This window comes from Eublepharis macularius, chromosome 14, assembly GCF_028583425.1.
Source record: "Eublepharis macularius isolate TG4126 chromosome 14, MPM_Emac_v1.0, whole genome shotgun sequence".
NCBI lineage: Eukaryota > Metazoa > Chordata > Lepidosauria > Squamata > Eublepharidae > Eublepharis > Eublepharis macularius.
This window is the reverse complement of record NC_072803.1, coordinates 148,288-170,330: the sequence shown is the minus strand read 5'-3', so window position 1 is coordinate 170,330 and position 22,043 is coordinate 148,288. Positions and strand designations below refer to the sequence as shown.

General features: G+C 45.5%; 1 protein-coding gene across 4 annotated transcripts in view; it reads right to left on the bottom strand.

The window, feature by feature from the left end:
• Positions 1-22,043, bottom strand: part of CEP164 (centrosomal protein 164) — a 112,491-nt gene that overhangs the window by 36,302 nt on the left and 54,146 nt on the right. For all 4 annotated transcript variants that reach the window (XR_008598236.1, XM_054998624.1, XM_054998625.1 and 1 more), the window contains 4 exons: positions 11,237-11,314; positions 10,914-11,045; positions 6,282-6,404; positions 2,672-2,815 (listed from right to left, as the gene is read on the bottom strand). Coding sequence is in view for 3 of the 4 variants with exons in the window: in XM_054998624.1 (XP_054854599.1) it covers positions 2,672-2,815; positions 6,282-6,404; positions 10,914-11,045; positions 11,237-11,314 (477 nt within the window). In the remaining variant the exon portion in view is untranslated. The remainder of the gene's footprint in view (positions 1-2,671; positions 2,816-6,281; positions 6,405-10,913; positions 11,046-11,236; positions 11,315-22,043) is intronic.

Genomic DNA, 22,043 nt, shown 5'->3' with positions numbered 1-22,043 from the left:
CACGTATCTTGTTTGTGGGGGGGGGCTAGGAAATTGGAGACCCTAGCAAGATCCCTCTGTCTTTCGACATCCACTATTCGTTGTTTGACCACAGCCCTTGCCTGGTCCGGGGCCATCATCTGTAAGGATTCATATGAGAAGCCCAACATTGTTAATTTCTGATAGATGGTCCTGAGCCAGGCAGAACAGTACCTATCCTTAAGAATTAGGGAAGTAATATCCGATGGACAATGTCTGAGCTTAAGCCAAATGTTAATTGAAGCTGAATTTACATTTTTATTTGTCCCATGTGTGAGGGACGTTAAAGACCGAATCACTCTGGAAAGTTGTGCTGGGTGAGAACTAGCGGACGCAATGGAAGCTGCACAGTAGTCTCTCTTTGCAGCTTTCACTGCCATCTCATAGGCCTTCATAAATGTCCTATAAGATGTTCTTGTCACTTCGTCACGGAGTCGCTGCCACACTCGCTCTAGCTGTCTCAGCTCCCGTTTCATTTGTTGTAGCTCATCAGTATATCAAGGAGCTACTCTAGTTCGGGGGCAGAGACTGCGACGGGGATCTCGTTGATAGCTTCAGAGAGACAGGCATTCCAGTCCTCTATCAGCTCATCCAAGGAGCCACCAGGGGGCATCGGATCCCACAGACTGTTCTGGAATTCAATTGGATCCATTTGACTCTGCAGGCAAGCATAAATCAGTTCGTTGCCCAAGCCGAGGGCGGGGGGTGTCATGGTGCCCAGACAAGCCCTCAGGACAAGGTGGTCTGACCGTGGCACTGCTATAGGTTTATCCAGATCCACCTGTATCCCCACCCCAAAGATCAAATCCAGCGTGTGTCCTGCTTGATGTGTGGGCATTGATACAAACTGGGAGAGTCCTAATGCCGCCATGGAGGCTATCAGGTCCATGGCCCATGAGGAAGTAGCATCATCAGCATGGAAACTGAAGTCCCCCAAGACCAGAAGCCTGGGGTACTCCACGGCCCAGCCAGCCACCGCCTCCAACAGGCCAGGCACAGCATCTGCTGGTGCACTGGGCGATCGGTACACCAGACAGATGGCTATAATCTCCTCGGCATCCCACACCAGGCCCACACAATCAATGCCGGTAATCTGGCATGGGGAGCAGACTGATGGAGAAACACTCTCAAATGAGCACCGCCACCCCCACCCCTCAGCCACTGTCCCGTGACTGGTGAAGGACTGAGAATGGTTTCTGTGGAGCATTGCAAAAGGGTCAAGCTTTTTGCAGTTTTAATCCAGGCTGAGCAGCCAAGTAAAAAAGAAGGTAATGAAAGCAGGTAGAGCGACGTCTAAAAGAAACCTGGAGGTTGAACCTGGAGAGCCCTTCCAACCCTATGATTCTATAAACATTTAAGGGAGTGAAATTCCACATGGACCGGCAGCAGGATCTGCTGAGGTATTTGTAGAAAAGAACAAGAGTCCAGGAGCACCTACAAGAGTAACAAAATTTGTGGTAGGTTATGAGCATTCGTGAGTCACAGTTCACGAAAGCTCCTACCCTACCACAAATTTTGTTAGACTTATAGGTGCTCGTGGGTTCCAGGCACGCGGGGCAAGTCATAGCCGGTGGCACCCCTGTCACCACATGTGCATACACACAAAGTACACATATGCTCCCAGGACCGCGTGATGACGCCACTTCCCAGAAGTGACATCACTGCACAAGGCACGCCCGCCCCCCAGGAGCACTCCCACAATTTGGGAGGCAGGCCTCCCTGCCTGTCACCTGGCAGTGCACTCCCGGCCAGCAGCCACTCCACGAGGTGCAAGGCCAGCTCAGCATCCAGCGAGCCGGCCACCCTGCTGACGTGGCCGGTGGTTAGGCCTCCCAGCATCCACCACCCTCTCTTCGGCGACGCCTGGGGCAAACTACCGCCCCTGCCCCCCCCCCCCCCCAATACAGCTCTGGCTCTTTTCTACGGCTACAGACAGACTAACATGGCTTGATATATGTTGAGATAATTGTGTTCTGATCAGGGGATCTTTCTTACAAACTCCACACATATCTCCCTTCCCAACTCAGTGGGCCTTGCAAAATATTTCTGTGAAGAAGAATGTCTATGCTTCTACCAGCCAAATCCCGCCCACTGTGACACACTTCTCCCTTTGTCTGTAGTCCTGAGCTCCAGCTCCCATTTTTTGCTTATGTCTGACATGAGCAAGGAGGAAAGTACATGAGCATAACAAGAGAGCATATAATTTCACAGTATGATCAAATCAATTCAGGGAACAGAGAACATATGACTGGCATGGATGAATGGTATGCAGACATGACAGGATTATTGCAAGACCAAGAATCAGACACGGCAACATGCTACTTCAGCGTGAGGGAGAAAAAGGAACTATCTTTGCTAGCTAATGTTCAGATGGAGAAGCAGCACAGGACATCTCCTGCTGAACCCAGGAAGGAGGGGAGAATATCGTTCTAGCGAGGGAAGACAGGTGTAGGGACAGAGCTTGCCAAGCCTGGCCCAGAGGTGTGTGTGTGGGGAGGGGGAGCACTATCCACAGACCCTTCCTAAAGCCCCTGCTAACCCTAAAGCCTCCCATGCAGTCAGCCCCCCCCCCACATACAGCATCATCTCCATTTCCTGTTGGAGCACTCAAGGCAACACCCCCTTGCCTTTGCTCCCTCCTCAGCTGCCCTACCTGCTCCTGGTGGCTCTTTTGCAAGTCCTTCAGCTGCTCCACCTGCTTCTTCTGCAAAGCTTCGAGCTCTGCCTCATGGAGCACTGCAAGGCGTTGGTGCTCACTTCTCAGGGCCACCAGCAGCTCCTCCCGCCGCTTCCTCTCCTGCAAGAACCAAAGAAAGAAAGGGAATCCGTGGTTCTCGTGGGGTCAGCTGCACCTTCCTTCCTTGCACACCATCTGTCTGCACGGCAGTTATCTCCGTTTGTATCCATTTGTCTACTTTACGCCCCACCTTTCTCCTCAGTGGGGGGACCCCCCCCCACGCATCTGACATCGTTCTCCTCTCCTGTGGTTAACCTGAGACAGCGGGACTGGCCCAACCTCACTGGACCTGAAAAGGAACCAGGCTGTTGGCGTTTACTATCGAAAAGGCTGCAGAGCAGTTTTTAAACTAATGACTGGGGGAAAGCCAACAGGCGCTGGAGAGCCGCCAGTTTGGAATGAATGATACCAAATGGAGGGTGGTGAATTCTTGGGGACAGGGCGAGAACTTGAGGATGAAAGTAGGACTGAGCGAGGAAACCTGAGGGCTGAGAGAGGCAGGGGTGCTTGTAGAGGGGAATGAAGTACACGTGCCTATATGCCCCACTGCTAGAAGTCTCCAAGCCCAGATCCGGGTGCAGGAAGGCTTGGTGCTAAACAACAGGGTGGTGAACATTTCAGAAAATTTCAGTGGAATGGGGAATATCAACAGGACACTGTAATCTCTAAATATGAACTCTGTAGATAGGTCATGGAGGGCCCTGTCTTATTGGGGACGGCATTACTTTGCACATCAAAGCACATAAATTAGGTCCTTTTCGCACTGGGACTTTAAAGCGTTTCCGTATCTGTTCTGTTTCCCATGTTTGCAGGATTTTCACGCTTGCAAGGTAGTCATGGGATGCAGAACCAAAGTCTGTCCATGGTATCCATGATTTCCACACACACACACACACACACACACACACCGCGGATATACTGCAATTTTATTTTGAAACCACTGCCGAGTTGCGTCTGATTAATGTCAGTTCGAACTCTATACTCCCCCTCTGCTTCTCTTCTCTCACCTCTCCTTTTTCCCAGGAGCTGACTGGTCTGTGCGGAATTAACCACGCCCACCCTCCTCAGCTCTCTGAACTCTTTTCCTGCCATTTTTATCAGTAAAGCGAGGTAAGGGTCATAAAGCTGCTTTGTTGGCTTCCTTCCTCCTAGGTATGCAAGCGCTCTTATTGGGTTTTTTCAAAGACAGGAACGATTCCTAATGTTGCTGCTTATTCCTTGCTGGCTTTAAAGGCCAGGGAAGGGTTAAATGGCTGCTTTTCCCTCCCTTGAGGGTATGCGTACACACTCTTTTTTTTTCAAATAAGGGAATGAGTTGCACTGTTGTTGTGTTGTGTTACTGCCCTTCCCTTCCCTTCTGGCTTTAAAAGCCAGGAAAGGGTTAAATGGCTGCTTTTCCCTTCCTCCCTCAGTGGTATGAACATATTCTTTTATTTTTTCCCAAAGCTAGGAAACGGTTGCAACGTTATAGCTCATTTCTCCTGGCTTTAAAAGCCAGGAAAGGGTTAAATGGCTGCTTTTGCCTCCTACCTGGTGTCTTCTGCTAATGCCAAAGAGTAAAGGGAAAAAAAGTGTTTTACAAAGTGGCAGAGAAGCTGCCAGAAGAGAATGAAGCAGCAGCATTTTAACCCTTTCCTGGCTTAGTTTTTAAAAAAATGAGAGTGGAACAAGCACAAAAAGTACACATTTCCCCCCAGAACTCTGCTACCAATTATCTCTCCAGTGTGCATGGGACAGCCCAATCAGCAAATAGGTGGGGGAATGAGTTCCAACATTGCAACATCACTACGCTTGCTCAAAGTTTAAAAAAAAGGGGGGGACATGAATTGCAAAGCCTGAAACTGCACCGAAGTTTCAAAGCCCATCTAAAATGAAAAAACAAGATGCCAAATCGAAACTGCCTCAGACAGTGTGGAACTGTCAACAGAGTGCCATACAAAAGCCACTGCAACCAAGACAAATTCTCATAAATGGCGGTTTAAACCGTAAGTGCAAAAGAGACTTAAGTTAGAAAACAGAAGGGGAAGAACCTTCCCCCTCTGCTGAATCAGTATGAGTACCAGGTCCGAAGGGTTACTTCATAGTAGGTGTGTACTATTGCCGTCCTGATCAAAACCGAGTTCATTGCATGTGTTTCTTCTATATTTGTAAGATTAATTAGCAACTGTTTATATGTATCAAATTCTTGCCTAATTCAAACAGTTATGCTTTATTTTACATAAAATCATTAACTCAAATGAGTCCTCTGTTTGTTCTGCTGGCCAGAGACGTGACGTCAGACCCCTAATGCTGCACGAGAGAGGTCTCTCGCAGAGAGCTTGTCTGGTGCAGGCTCTGCCGCTGTGTTCGCCTACTGAGGCCAGCTTTCCTAGACCTGAGCACTGTGCAGATCCTGAGATCAGATGTGAATCAGATCATTCAACGCAGTTGCACTCCTGTCAGTGGAAAGTTGCCCCCCAAATCCAGAGCAATCACTTTTCATTTCAAAAGAAGAAACTTTGTTAAAATGAGGAAAACTAGGCCAATGGATGTTAAAAGGAGAAGTAAGAGAGTCTAATCCCTACAGAACACCTGGGAACTATTTACAACTACACTAATTGAGGCCCAGTAGAATGCATCCCTCAAGTCAAGAGAGGTGCCAGTACATCTAAAAGGACGTTTGTGTGGTTAATGACTAGTCACGGAAGCCACAAAGACAGAGACATGTTTTAAAAAGTGGACAGTCTCCCTGATAAAAACAGCCAATATTGTTATTGCTCAAAATATTGTTAAAGCTCAAAAAGGAGACTGCAGAGTTGAGAAAAATACAATGGAGGGCAATCAAGTTGCTTAAGGGGTTGGAGTACCTTTCCTATGACGAAAGGCTGGAGAGGCTGGGACAGCTCAGGGGAGACACGGTAAGAGTTTTATAAAATTACGCATAGTGTGGAGAAAGTAGATAGAGGGACCTTTTTCTCCCTCTCCCAAAATACTAGAACTCAGGTACACCCAATGAAATTGTTGGGAAATAGGTTCAAGAAATTCCTTCCTTAACGAGCCATTAAACTGTGGAACTCGCAGGCAGTGATGCCCATGAGCACGGAAGGCTTGACCAAGGGACCGGACAGATTCATGAAGGAGAGGCCCCTCAGTGGCCACCAGCCACGGTGGCTAAAGGGAGTCTCCAGATGCAGAGACGTTCAACCTCTAAAGCCCAGTGCGAGGGCCGGAGTCAGGGGAGGCCTTGGCCCCTACACCATTTGTTTGGCTCCCCAGGGCAAGGTGTTGGCTGCTGTGTAAAACAGGATGCTGGACTATATAGACCCTCGTGGGTTTGATCCAGCAGGCACTACGTATTTTTTTTCCCCACCCAGCAAGCTTCCATGGCAAAGTAGGGCATCAAACCTGGGTTTCCCAGGTCCCAGTCCAACTCACTGATCACTACACCACACCATTCTCTATGCTGTGTGTGTTTCTATTCTACACCCACCACCAGGCACAGATTCTTGGCATGGCTCATTCCTCAAGGGTCTGGCGATGAGCTTACCTCATCCTCGTATTGCTGCTGGATCCTAGCCAGGGACTCTTGGTGTGCCTCCCTCGTTCTCTCCATCCTCCTTGCATGGTCTTGTTCAACTTCCTGCCGTTTCTCCCTCAAGAGGTAGCTAAGCTGTAGTTGGGGCAAAGGCATGCCGTCACACCATCATTTGCTAACACCACAAAAGGCTACACAGGGTCACATGCAAAAATGTTGAGAAGCTGCAGACAGCACTGATCACAACGGCCGGGGGGGGGGGCGGGGGGGAGGCAGAGATGCTGTGCCCTTCAAAACTGCAGTGGTTACCGATGTGCTTCCCAGGTATAATTCAAGAGTCTCTGCTTCCATTTTAAGCCTTTATTATTACAAAATAATTATTCAGTTTTCTTGATGTCGACTCAATCAACAGAACATCATACCATCCATTATAACTACACAGATCATTAAAAGAGAGCAATTATGTGAGTCCAAAAATGTATCTTACCAAAGATACGACGGTCACAGGCAAGGAGCTCCTCCAAAGCAGCAGCTCCGGATCAAGTTAGCTTGTTGTATTTATAGGGTTTCAGAACCTTTTCTTAACAATGGCTGCTTCAGAGACTAAAATTCTTGGCTAACTTATTATCTTATGATTTCATACACCAAACAAGATTATCCTGCTCATCAAGCCCGCTGATAAGTACACGTTTGTGCTGATTCATGTGGGAACGAACGACACGGCTGAGAATACTGTTGCAAGAATTAAAGAGGATTACGAAGCTCTTGGAAGGCAGTGAAGACATTGGGAGCTCAAGTGGTATTCTCTTCCATCCTTCCAGTCACAGGAAGAGGAACACGCAGGGAGCGGACCATACTTGAGGTGAATCGTTGGCTGAGTTGGTGGTGCCGGCAGGAGCGCTTTGGGTTCTGGAACCATGGGATAGGTTTTCTTAGAGAAGGCCTTCTAGCACATGATGGGCTTCACCTCTCAAGGGCAGGGAAGAAAACGTTTGGAAAGAACCTGGAGAACTTCATCAGGAGAGCTTTAAACTGATGCCGCAAGGGGAAGGGGACGATCGACATGGCGATTTCAATGACGAAGTGAAAACAGTGGGGACCCACCTGGGTAGGACAGGTCAAACAAAGGTACCACGCTACAAGTGTCTATATACCAATGCCCAAAGTATGGGTAGTAAGAAAGAACAGCTTGCAAACAGAGCGCTACGATATACTAGGAATTACTGAGACTTGGTGGGATGATTCTCATGACTAGAATGTGCTAGTGGATGGGTATGAGTTGTTCAAGAAAAACCGGAAGGGTAGAAGAGGAGGTGGAGTGGCGATGTGTGTGAGGAGAGGGCTTGATTGTCAAGAAGTTATGGTGGACAGGTGGACAGCCCAGTGGAAAGCATATGGGTAGAAATAAGGGGAGGAAGGACAAAGGGTATTATTGTTGGAGTCTGCTACAGACCACCTGACCAGCGAGAATAAATGGATACTGCCCTCTTTGAACAGATTGGTAGAGTATCCAGACATCAGAACCTTGTAATTATGGGTGACTTCAACTTCCCCAATGTGTGCTGGGAGACAGGCTCAGCAAAGCGTCATGAATCACGCAATTTCCTGACCAGCCTGGCCGATAACTTCCTTTTTCAAAAGGTGGAGGAAGCTACAAGGGGCTCTGCCATACTAGACTCGATATTAACCAACAGGGAAGAATTGGTAGATGAGATGAAGGTGGTGGGGACCTTAGGGGGAAGTGACCATGTCCTCCTTGAATTCCAGTTACTGTGGGGGGGCCAAGGAAGTTTGTAGCCAGACTTGTAGGTTAGACTTTTGTAGGGCCAACTTCGATGAACTCAGAGGCTTGATGAGAGTCATTCCGTAGGGGAGTGTGCTGGAAAGGAAAGGAGTGAGTGAAGGGTGAGCTCTTCTCAAACACGAGCTTTTGCAAGCTCAAGCCCTCACTATCCCAGCAAGACAGAAACATGGTAAGGGCTTCAAGAAACCGATGTGGATGTACAGAGAGCTCCAGAATAAGCTAAGGGAGAAAAAGGAAATGTTCAGGAAATGGAGAGAAGGACAGGCCTCTAAAGAGGAGTGTATGAGGGTTACTAGGTACTGCAGATCAGCCATCAGAGAGGCCAAAGCTCAGTACGAGCTGGGTCTGGCCAGGAGGGCTCACTACAATAAGAAAAACTTCTACAGATATGTGAGAAGCAAACGCAAGGTAAAAGAGGCAATTGGACCACTGTTGGGAGTAGATGGAGAAACTCTGATGCAGGACAGAGAAAAAGCAGACAGGCTTAATGACTTTTTTTGTCTCTGTTTTCTCTCTCTGAAGAACTCAGGCACATCTAGAGATAGCAGAAAATGTGACAGGACACCAGAGTGACTAGTTGACATTGAGAGGTTGTGGAGAGGCATCTGGCTGCACTGGATGAATACAAATCCCCTGGGCAGAATGGGGTGCTGAAAGAACTTTCTAGAGAACTTGTAGAACCCCTGTCCATCATCTTCAAGGCCTCCTGGAGGACTGGGGATATCCCACGAGATTGGAGAAGAGCGAATGTTATCCCAATCTTTAAGAAAGGGAAGAAGGATGACCTGGGAAACTACAGGCCAGTCAGTCTGACTCCTGTTGCTGGGAAGATATTAGAACAGATTTTAAAGGGATCAATCTGTAAGCATCTGAAGGACCGCTCAGTGATCTGGGGAAGTCAGAATGGTTTTGTCCCTAACAGATCTTGCCAGACCAACCTGGTTTCCTTCTTTGATCGAGTGACCAGCTTACTGGATCAGGGGAACCCTGTTGATGTGATTTATCTGGATTTCAGTAAAGCTTTTGATAAGGTAGCCCATGACATTCTGATGGGCAAACTGGAAGATTGTGGACTGGACTATAGGACAGTTCGGTGGATAGGGAACTGGTTAGAGGACCACACTCAAAGAGTGGTGGTCAATGGCGTTTCATCAGATTGGAGGGAGGTGTCCAGTGGGGTGACGCAGGGCTCGGTTTTGGGCCTGGTACTTTTCAATATTTTTATCAATGATCTGGATGAAGGAGTGGATGGGCTGCTCATTAAATTTGCTGATGATACCAAATTGGGAGGAGTAGCAAACACCCAAGAAGATAGAATTAAAATTCAACAAGACCTGAATACTCTGGAGAAGTGGGCAGCTGTGAATAGGATGCAATTCAGCAAAGACAAGTGCACAGTATTACATCTGGGCCACAAAAATGGGAAGCACAAATACTGGATGGGGGATATACTTCTCTCTTCATTCTCTCTCAAAGAAGCCCAATCCAGTCTTCATTATGGTCACTGGTCTGGAAAGGGATTCCTGAAAACATTCATGCTCTTGATTTCCCTTAGACCAGGAAATCCTACTAACGCCGCCGCTGCCGCCACCACCAGCAGCCACAGCAGCAGCCTTTTGACTTTGTTCTAGAGGAAAGAGAAAGACTGAAATGTTTTGTACAGGATTGTGTCCAGCTGGACTGGGGCAGGACCAAGGTGGCAGCTTGCCATGTATGTGTTTGTTTAAGACAGACATGACTACTTTAAGAGACCAAAATGAGGGCAGGCCCTTTGAGCCAGAGCACGACTTGTGGCTGAAGACAAGTGCCACGCCCCACCCTCAGGAGACTGTGTGTGTTTACCCTCTTATCCCACTCATCCGTTCCTATTTTATTCTTGCAACCACCTACAGAAGTATGTTGGGCTGCAGTGTATGACTGACCCAAGGCCACTCAGCAGCCTTCATGAAAGAACAGGGATTCAAATCCAGTCCTTCCCATTCCTAGTCTAACACTGTAACAACCATACCACACCAGAGCTCTCTGAACAGTACACTCTTATTTTCACTTAGGATCTTTTACATCCTCTCTCTCTCCCTCGTAAGATTTGGCTACCAGTATCACCAAAAACGAAACAGCACGGTGTCAGTAAATACTACAAGTAGGCTACAAAACCCCAAAACAAAGGACAAACTCAGCGCTCGCTGTTTCAAGGAACTATGGGTTGAGTGGGGGGCTAACTGGAAGGATGTGTTTACATTTATAGGAACATGCCCCCCAGAACTGTGATTCTGCTGGGAATTACCCATTCCTCACTACGTCCACCTGCACACCAGAAGACCGAGAACCATTCCAGTTGCTGCCTCTCCGGCTACATCCATTCCCGTCTTGGCATTCTCACTAAGCCAAGCAGAATTGCAAAAATGTTACATTACTTTGGAAGGAGAGGGAGATTTGTGGAAAGAGAAAGCTGCTGTTGCTCCTAGTTCTTCGGTTCTTAGAATCATAGGGCTGGAAGGGACCTCTAGGGTCTTCTAGTCCAAAGCCCCATTTGGCACTGGCTGTATTTGGATACAACGTGGTGCGAGAATCAGCCACGTTGTATGGTTTAGTTTTTTGTACCATTATACAGAATTGTTCCTCCTCCGTTCCCATACGCCACGTGGCCCCCAAAGAAAGCATGCATCTGCACAGAGCACATTGGTATGGGTATGTTGGCCAGGTAGGTGCTAAGAGGTACTCTAAGTCCTGCACTAATCCTTGCCAGTCCAGAGTTGGGAGCTTTGTCTTGCTCCCCAGTCCTCACCACAGCACAAAGCAAACCAGCAGTTAGGAAAATCTCTGTCATCGAAAATTATTACCTCTTGCTCGTATTCAGCTACTTGGCAACTCTTCCTTTGGGCTTTCTGCTCTGTGCTTTCCAAATCCACCTGCAGCTCAGCATCCTGCCTTCTGGGCACCTCTGTGATCTCCCGTTGGGGGCTTGAGACAACCTGCCCAGAAACAGAGGGAGATGGTCAGCAAACAGTTCTCCCTGCCTCTCCCACTATGTAGCATCCTCTCTGATGCTTTCTACTGGCCAGTGGAAAGGCTGACTCAGCTACCGAACACTTCCCTTCAAGAGGGACAATGGTGGGTGCCAGGAAGTGGAATGAGAAAAACTCTTGCTCCCCAGGCATTTTACCTTGTGGTGCTCTGCTATGGCTGTAGATTTCTGCTGCTGGATCTCAGCTGCAAACTGCTTCTTCAGTTCCTCCATAGCCTGCAAAACCATGAAACAGCATGTTAAAATTAAATCTCTTCTAAGTTTAAACTTCTTCAGAAGTAAAGACATTTTATTAGTGGGGTTTTTTGGGTTGACTGTCAACAACAATTGCCTTCTCAAATCCCTTTCTGGCTTGCTCTACTGCCAGAGAATACCTTCTGTCTTTTCACTACTGGCTAAGAGTTCTACTTTCAAAGAAAGGGTACCTAACTTTATAATTTATTTGACTTTATAGAACAACAGTCATATATATTAATTTATTTGTTTGAAGGATTTATACTCACCAAGCCTCAACCAACAGGTTCCCATGTCAAACAATATACAATCTAGTAATTTATATACTACCTCCCAGGATTGGTGGACGCCACCAATCCTGGAAGATAACTTAGACTCTGAGCGGCACAGACAGACAGACAGACAGACAGACAGACAGACAGACAGACAGACAGAGAGAGAGAGAAGAGAGAGAGCGAGAGAGAGAGCGAGAGAGAGAGAGAGAGAGAGAAAATGGTCACTGCTACCCAGCAGGTTTAAATGCCAGGTGGTGATCTGAGTATGTTTAATATCTTGCCTGCTGCCCCCACAGAGGTATAGTTCAAAACACATCATATGTAGCAGCAGCAGCAGCAAGTCGCGAAAAAGCCGTATTAGAAAACCATTTCTGGGGAGCGGGGAGGGATGGCCCTTCTGTTCTTCAACATTAACTAAAAAGCTGTGTAATAAAAGTGAATTAACACCTGAAACAAAGATGAGCAGGTGCTATGTTTGGGTCCAGTAGTAACTTACACACCAAATAAATTTCCAGGGTGTGATCTTCGTCAGATACATGGAGCAGAAGAGGGCAGGAGTCCATAATCCAGGCAGAGGGAGGGAGGGACATTGCACATTAGAGCATCAGGAAGCTAGCTAGCATGTTGTCATCAGCTTGATAGAGCAGGAGTGTGAAATGCAGAAAATTAGCATCTGTAGTGTGAGAAAAGTGAATTGGGGCATTGGATTTTTCTCACGCTACAGATGCTAATTTCTGCTCTTTGCACCCCTGCTCTATCAAGCTGACGACAACGTGCTTTATAGCTAGCTTCCTGATGCTCTAATGTGCAATGTCTCTCCCACCCTGTGCCTGGATTACAAACTCCTACTCTCTTCCACTCCGTGTATCTGATGGAGTTCTGACTCTTGAAAGCTCACACCATGACTGGACCCGAATTTTGCTCTTCTGCTACAGACCAATAAGGCTACTCACCTGAAAGTATCTTCAGGTGTTATGTGTGGAACTGAAGGAAGGACATTCGATAAACGAGGAGGCCGTAACAGGATTGTCCCCCTCTTTCTCTGGTAGCCACAGAACTCACTTCTGAAGGTGGGGGCCGCGGTGAGAACGGCCCCAGCAGATGAAAAGGCACAGCTGGGAGTAACGGCTGGAGGTCATTTAGACAAAACTGCATCCAGGCAACAGAAGGCTTTTGAGGCAATAACCTTCATACTCAACTGTGCCCTGAAGCAGTTCTTTTAATACTCATATCCAATACTATTAATCTGAGCGTAGCTAACTTTTAACATATAGTGCCTCTTTAAACAGGTAACATCTTTTTAAATCAAGGTAACTTGTCAAGGGCGCAAGCCTTTGGTGAGAGCTGAAGGGCGAGTACAAAAGGGCTCTTGACTTTTTGGCTCCTAGCCTTTGTCTCATGCCCTGGGACACACCGGACTACAGCTGCAGGAATACGACTGTGGCAGCAGGGGGAGGAAAGGTAGCATGACTGGTGTTAGAGCCCAGCTGCCCATGTTCTCCCCTAACTGGATAGCCAGTACAAAAGCATAAGGAGAAGAATCATGGCTACGGACCACAGGACCGAGAGCAGACTACCAAGTGCCCAGGAGCGACCGTGTTCCTCTAGCGGTTGGCACAACCAAGCCTCCGGGACTGACGTTCACACTGTTGATCCTCCAGCGGCTGCAGCTCCTGCTAGTCGTCTATATGTTATCATGTGCCGGGGAAGCACTTCCGGAAGAATGGAGAGGTGCCACCGTTGGAAATACAGGTGGGCAGGAGGCGGTGTGGCGGAGGGAGCAGCACAGGCCGGTAAGAGGAAGTAGGGGTCAGCAGGTTGTGCCCATCTATTCTTCCAGCCCTACTCTTAACCAAAGAACCCTGGGAATCTTGCTGATCACTCCTCCGGCCTAGAGACACAACATGTTATAATGATTAGAGTGTTGGATCAGGATCTGGCAGAACCAGGTTCGAATCCCCACTCTGCCATAGCTCACTGGATGACCTTGGGTCATTCACATTCTCAGACATACCAACTTCACAGAGTTGCAGAGATAAAATGGAGGAGGAGAGGAGAATGATGTAAGACGGCTTATAAGACAGTATAAATGAGTGAATAAATGTGCTGCAGCTGAATGCCGTTTCAACACAAAGCTTCCTGTGTCCATCATTTAATGCTGGGTGAGGTGGCTGACGGGGCCTCTGCTACAGACCTGGCTGCCTCCCAGCTTTGCCCCTCGCCCAGGCTTCCTTGCGCAAAGTCAGCCAAGGCTTGGTGGGCAAGGAAGGGGGGGGCTGTATCAGGCCTGTGTGGCACTCAACAAATGCTTTGCAAGCCAGAGCCCCGATCCGAGTACTCTGGGAACCTGCAATTTATCACAGGAAGTCTAGACACAATCCACAACTGACTCCTTTGCCTTGCCAAGCTTGTATTCCCTCATCTCTTTACTAAGATTTTAAAATTCGCACAGCCATGTCCAAAGCGTAAGTTGAAAGGAGGCGAGCCCAGGGACTGCTAGAGCAACTTCTCATAGCAGTCCTGAGCATCCCTTTTGACATTCCATCGAAGTCAAGCTATTAGACCAAGGCTGATAAGCATTAGTTTTAAGGTGCTGCACCCTGCAACATTTCCAGAAATTTTTACCCTCCTGATCAAAGTTTTGACAGAGCACTTAGCTGACAAAAGACATTGATGAGTGCGCTTCTGTTCTCACTGAGGATTCAACAGCAGCCAACACAGCTGCCTGCAGAGGTGTTTCAACCTTGGCAACCGCTCTTGCACACTCAGTGGCATCTTGCAAAAGACTGGCAATAATCCAAGGCCAATAAAAGTTCAACCATCACCTCTGTCTAGTCCCATTGATCTATAAGATTCCTGTGCAAGGAACGTCAAGAGCCAATTCCATCAGTTTCATTCAATACTTTGTAGAAACAAAAGGCTGCTATACTGGTTCCCAGGACACTTCCCTGTCTTGTGGCAGCTGCAGCCTGTAGGTAACCTGTCTTGACCTCAAACTACCTGCTCCAAAGACAAACTGGGGATCACAACTCTGAGAATATGTTCAGTTAGATCGAGTATCACATCTAGCACTAAAAAAGTGCAACAAAAATGTGGGGAGTGATCTGGATTTCATGTTTTTTGAAAATCTAGAATTTCTGAAATTTGAGTTTGATTCTCTGATCTGGGTTAGATAATGTCAAATTAAATCAGCCATTTTTCCTTAAGGGGAAAACTGTCCAGGGGGGCATTTTTTTTAGCAATCTCCACTTACTCTTCATTGTCCCCTAATGGCCCTCCTCTAATTTCCAAGAGGATTGGACTCTGGGGTCCGATTCTATGGGGCCCTGAAGAAGCTGCCCCCAGCCACTCTCCATGGAGGAAAAAATTCCAAGCCTTTTGAACTCCATGCCCCCCCTGTCCCCCCCATGGGATTCTCAGGTTTGACATTAACTCCCTTGCAAGCTTACTGTCAAACCTGAAAACGCTACTGTCAAACCAGACAATCCCTAAGGATAATTCCTTTGCTGAAGCAAGGGTAGAAGCTAAGACAAGCTTCGGAGTTGAAGAGGCAGCCAGCATGCCTGCTGCCTCCTCCCCACTCTGCCAGCCCTGCACTGCTCTCCTGCTGTGGTGTGGAGCTTGGCTTGGCTCCATTCGTGATGCTGCCCTTCCGCTTGCTGCCCGTGGCTCCCTCCCCTGCTGTGGCCAAATAACCCAGCCCAGCATAATCCAGGTGCTCCGAATGGATCCAGAGTTCTTCCACTGGAATCAGGAAAGCTGGATTTAGCCAGATCTGCATAAATCTGGATTTTCCCCCTGGTTCCCTGGACAACACACCTCTATCTAGCAGTCTAGAACTACACTGCTATTTAGAGGTTCCATGTAGGTGCTGTGCTTTACACTTCACTCCTACAAGCTAGCATGGAAAGAATCTCACAACTTCTCAATTTTGAGCTGAGAAGCTCCAAAAATGGCAAGCTTATCTGCTACCCCTCCCCATTACTGCACTTCTGACAGCAGGACTGACAAGGCACAGTGTGTTTCCAGAGATCAGGCTCAGAGCATTCAAAATGTTTAAAACATGTATAAAAAGACTACATTTGGTCCATTCACACCTTTGGGCTCAGCAAGGGTACAAAGAAAAGGTGAAAATATGCAGTGCCCTTTCCTAGACTTGGTGCTTATCCTCAGCAATGTTTACTTGGGGCAAGCTAGCATGACTTGAAATCGCAGCCATTGAAGTTCAACCCCAGACCAGTTCTCATAGGTGGGATTTCTCCCCATTGTCCCTTATCATATAGACAAGATGGAATCCCTCGGTGAAGATTTAGTCCTTCATGGCTTGTGCCTCTCCAAAGGGCTGCTCCAGATGGAGGAGAGCTGCTTTTCTATGTCCTCAGAATTTATTATCTCCTCTTGGGACAGTCTGTCCCACCTGGGGGTCATTTTGATTTTCCTGCCTCTTAAAAGGAAAAAATCGTGCCATGACATGGCAAGTCCATAACATATAAGACAATATACCTCCAGGTACAGCGTATCTTCAGCAATTATTATGGTCCATGATACCGAATTTATCAAACCTATCTGGGGTCCAATGAACTTTTATTTTTAACTAGCAACAATGCCCATCGTGTGAAAAAATACAACAGGTTCTAGAAAACTGATTTGGTAGGCCCCTTCCTGGTGGCAAGCGGGTGCCAGAGCGGGAGGGCACTCAGGCGAGGCATGGGGAGGAGCGCTTAGGCCATTGATTCAACAGGCCCTCTCCTGGTGGCAAGCGGGTGCTTTGCAGCAGCCTCAAGGCCAGAGTCGTTGGCAATGCGCCTGCACAAGGATAAAAAGTGAGTCATCGCCAATACAACTTGCTTTTTATACAGTAGGATAAGTTGCAATCTCAGGACCAAAGATGACTGTTTAGAAGCTTTCATTTCTTTATTTGCTTTACTTATGCCTCACCTTCCTTTAAAATGGGGACTGCAAATAGTTTACATGGGTCTTCTCCATTTTACCCTCACAACAACTCTATGAGGTAGGTTAGGTTGAATGTGCATGTCTGGGCCAAGGCCAACAAGCAAGTAATCATGACAGATTGGTGATTCAAGCCTGGGTCTACCAGATCTAATCACTACACCGTTCTGGGTCTCAAAAATTGGTTAAATGACAGGAAGCAGAGAGCAGAAATAAATGGAGACATGAATACCTGAAGCTGCCTTCTACTTAATCAGCCCTTCGACCCATCATGTGCCTGTCTACTCAGGTTAGCAATGGAGTTGGATGTCATCAATATGCAGATGATACCCAACTCTATATCTCGCTCTCCATGTCCCCACAGGATGCAGTAGAAATCTTAGATAGCTGCCTGACAGCCGTTGTGGAATGGCTGAAAAATAACAAATTAAAATTGAACCCAGACAAGAGTGAAGTGATGCTTGTTGGGAAGTCAGAGATCTTGAAAAACATTGTACTCCCCACTTTCAATGGAGTTTGTTTGACCCTTGCAGACTCAGTTAAAAGCCTAGAGGTTATACTGAATCCAGCAGTCCCGTAGGTACGCTGGACCAAGGCCGTGAAGAACTTTGAGCATAATAACCAATACTTTGAACTGATCACAGTAACTGATGGGTAGCCAATGGAGTGACTGTAGGATGGGAGTGATGTTCAAGCTCCTGCTCACTCCTGATAATAGTTGAGCCGCAGCATTTTGTACCAACTGGAGCCTCCTAGTTAACTTAAATGGGAGACCAATGTATAATGCATGACAATAGTCAAGCCTTGATGTTACCATAGCATGGATCCAGGTGGCCAGGTCGGCCGTGTTGAGATAAAAAGCCATTTTCCAGGCTAGAGTGAGATTGTAGTAAGGTTTTTTTGCAGCTGCCTTAACTTGTTTTTCTAGTAGTAGCACTGGATCCAGTATAACCCCTAGGCTCTTAACCGAGTCTGCAAGGGTCAAACGAACTCCATCGAAAGTGGAGAGTACAATGTTTTTCAAGATCTCTGACTTCCCAACAAGCATCACTTCACTCTTGTCTGGGTTCAATTTTAATTTGTTATTTTCAGCCATTCCACTACGGCTGTCAGGCAGCGATCCAAGATTTCTACTGCATCCTCTGGGGACCTGGATAGTGAGAAATAGAGTTGGGTGTCATCTGCATATTGATGACACCCAACACCATAGCTGCGAATGAGTTCTCCTAAAGGTTTTATGTAGAGGTTGAATAACATGGGAGATAAGGTTGCGCCCTGCAGGACCCCACAAGATAGTTCCCATTCTGGTGATAGCTGATCTCCAACAGCAACCCTTTGAGTCCGTTCCACAAGGAACGATTTAAACCAGTACAAGGCACATCCTTTGATGCCCACTTCTGTTTCTAAACACCTCAACAGGACACTATGCTTCTGTTGATTCAGCCCCAAACCACATTTGCCTTTTTAGCTGCCACATCACACTGCTGACTCATGTTCAGTGTATGGTCTACTAAGACCCCAAGATCCTTTTCGCACATACTACTGCCAAGTCTCCCCCATCCTATAATTATGCTTTTGACTTTTCCTTCCTAAATGCAGAACTTTGCATTTATCTCTATTGAAATTCATTGTATTTGTTTTAGCCCAGTTTTCCAGCCTGTCAAGATTATTCTTTATTCTTACTCTGTCTTCAACCAAATTTGCTACCCCTTCCAATTTAGTATCATCTGCAAATTTAATAAGCATTCCCTCTATTCCTTCATTCAAATCATTTATAAAAATGTTGAACAGAACAGGTCCCAGGACTGATCCCTGAGGATCTCCACTTGTCACTCTTTTCCAAGAGGATGAACCATTAACTAGCACTCTTTGGGACGAGACAATTCGAGGTATAAAGATAAAAGAGTTTACCTACAAGGTCAGAGCATTTGCGGATGATATAATGTTGATTGTAGAGGATCCAGTCGATAATATGCCAAAGGTAATAAAGAAGATAAAGGAATTTGGAGACCTGGCTGGTTTCTTTGTAAACAAACAGAAGTCGAAGATATTATGCAAAAATATGACTAAACAAAAGCAGCAAGAGTTGATGGAACTAACGGATTGCAAGGTAACAAACAAAGTAAAATATTTGGGAATTGAACTAACTGCAAAAAATATAGACTTATTTAAGAACAATTATAAAAAGCTGTGGATACAAATAGAGAGAGATTTGATAAAATGGAATAAGTTGAATTTATCATGGCTGGGCAGAATTGCGGCAGTAAAAATGAACGTTTTACCTCGTCTGATGTTTCTGCTACAAACGATTCCGATTATTCGGGACTCTAAACAATTTGAAAAATGGCAAAGAAAAATTTCGAATTTTGTGTGGGCAGGCAAGAAACCACGTGTTAAAATGAAAGTATTACAAGATGCGAAAGAAAGAGGTGGCTTGCAGCTGCCCAATCTAAGACTATATTACGAAGCAATTTGTTTGACATGGATAAAGGACTGGATAACGCTGAAAAATCGCAAACTTCTGGCATTGGAAGGTTACAAGAAAATATTTGGATGGCACGCATACCTATAGTATGATAAAATAAAAGCGGACTCTCTGTTTCTGCATCACTATATTAGAAGAAGCCTCTTCACAATCTGGAAGAAATATAAGATGTATCTGGAAGATCAAATCCCCTCTTGGTTGGTCCCGTATGAAGTAATAGACCCGAGAACTGTCGACAACGAACAGCAACGTTTAACTTGTAAGGAGATAACACAAATACAACATTCAACATTAAGAATAAAGTCGGAAGAAGAATTGTCTCCTTGTTATAGTTGGTTTCAATACAGACAGATTAGGGATCTTTACAAATCGGACTGTTCAAGGGGAGGAATAAGAATGGAAAATTCAGAATTGGAAGAAGTAATGTTACAAGAAGGCAAGAAACAAATTTCAAAGATCTATAAGATACTTCTAAAATGGTACACGGAGGACGAAACAGTGAAAGTACAGATGGTGAAGTGGGCAATAAATTTTCATAAAGAAATAGCAATGGAGGCATGGGAGCACTTGTGAAAGAATACAATTAAGATGACAACGTGTACGAATATTAAAGAAAACATATACAAGATGATATACAGATGGTACCTAACACCGAAGAAAATTGCGCTGGGGAACGCTAATATGTCAGACAAATGCTGGAAATGTAAAAAGCACGAAGGATCATTATACCATATGTGGTGGACTTGTGAAGTAGCGAAGCAGTACTGGGGAGATATAATAGAAGTAATAAATGAGGTGTTACAAACCCAAATAAATAAGAACCCAGAACTGCTGCTACTAAACTTGGGAATGGAGAAGGTTCCAGTGCAAAATAGAACATTGTTATTTTATATGACAGCTGCAGCAAGATTACTGTATGCGCAGAAATGGAAAGTGCAAGAAGTACCTACCGTAAGAGGACTGGATTTACAAATTGTTGTACATGGCAGAGATGGATAAAATGACAAGAAAACTTAAAGACCTGGATCCGGGACAGTATTTGGCGGACTGGGCGAAATTGAAACAATTTTTGGAAAAAAAATGGGATGTGAAAGGAGAACTGTGGCAGTTTGAGAATTTTTAAAATAAGACATTTTAAACAGAAGAGAGAAGTGACTTTACCATTAAGAATTTATATTTATTTTAATCTAAGCTTGGACTATAATATAGTAGAAGAGGGGTGAAATTTAGAATTGATTGTTTAAAGAGTAAGATAGGGAGGTTAGGATAAGTAATATTTTTTTCAGAGTATATGAATAAGGGAATAGTTAAATAAATATATTGATGGGGCATACTATATATACTATTATGTTAGTGGATCAGATTGTGTATTATATAATGAATGTGTAGTATGGTGTTGTGTGCTGTGCCACATTGGTGGCAGGGCACACAGTAGGGGTTTTAATACAGATTTTAATGACGGTAGTATATTTGATAGAATATATGTTATATCTAAAAGAAATAGAATATGTTTAAACTAAGAGTTTTGTTATATATTATATTATATTATATTATATTATATTATATTATATTATGTTAGACTGGTCTGCTATACTGAGGGGTATAAGATTTATACTATATTGATAGTATAACTGATAGATGTATATTATACTGATAGAATATTTGATAGTATAATTGATAGAAGTATATTTCATTGATAGGATATTTGATATATATGATAGAACACCTGGAAAAAAAATAGAATGTGCTTAGAGTAAGGGATTCATTAAGTAATAAGAGGGGGTAAGGGTTGGAAAGCTGTTGGAAGTCGATAGAGAGGGGGGAGGAAAAGGGTGGGGGATAGGGTTAATTAGATATTGAGGGAATGTATGTACGGAAATTGAAAAGTATACTCACCAATAAAAATGTTTTTTTTTTTAAAAAAAAAACTAGCACTCTTTGGAGGTGATCTGTCAACAAGTTACAGATCCACCTAATAGTTATAGGATCCAAACCACATTTTACCAACTTGTCAACAAGGATATTATGCGGAACCTTATCAAAAGCCTTACCGAAATCAAGATAAACTATGTCCACAGCATTCCCCTGGTCCAGCAAGGTAGCAACTTTCTCAAAGAAAGAGATTTGGTTAGTCTAATATGACTTGTTCTTGAGAAACCCATGCTGGCTCTTAGTAATCACAGCTACCCTTTCTAAATGCTCAAGGACTGACTGATGATTTGTTCTAAGACTTTCCAGGTATAGATGTCAAGCTGATGGGTTGGTAGTTACCTGGATCCTCCTTTTTCCTCTTCTTGAAGATGGGGACATTTGCCCGTGTCCAATCTTCTGGCACCTCGCCTGATCTCCAAGAATTCTCAAAAAATAATGGACAGAGGCTCAGAAATTACATCTGTGGGTTCTTTTAGTACCCTTGGGTGCAATTCATCTGGCCCTGAGGACTTAGTTCAATTTAAAGAAGTGATGGTATCACTAAACTCTACTCTGGTTAGACTTCACCGAAAACATTGTGTTCAATTTTGAGCACCACAATTTAAGGATATAGACAAGCTGCAACGTGTCCAGAAAAGGGCAATGAAGATGGTGAGGGGTCTGGAGACCAAGTCCTATGAGGAAAGGTTGAAGGAGCTTGGAATCTTTAGCCTGGAGAGGAGATGGCTGAGAGGTGATATGATAACCATCCTCAAGTTCCTGAAGGGCTACCATATACAGGATGACGTGGAGTTGTTTTCCACTGCCCCAAAAGATCGGATCAGAACCAACGGCTTGAAATTAAATCAAGAGAGCTTTCGGCTAAACATTAGGAAGAGCTTCCTGTCAGTTAGAGTGGTCCCTCAGTGGAACAGGCTTCCTCGGGAGGTGGTGGATGCTCCTTCTTTGCAGGTTTTTAAGCAGAGGCTAGATGGCCATCTGACAGCAATGCTGATTCTGTGAACCTGGAAAGATCATGAGGGGAAGGACAGAAGTGCTTGGTTTTCGTGGCCCTTCTTACATGCCCAGG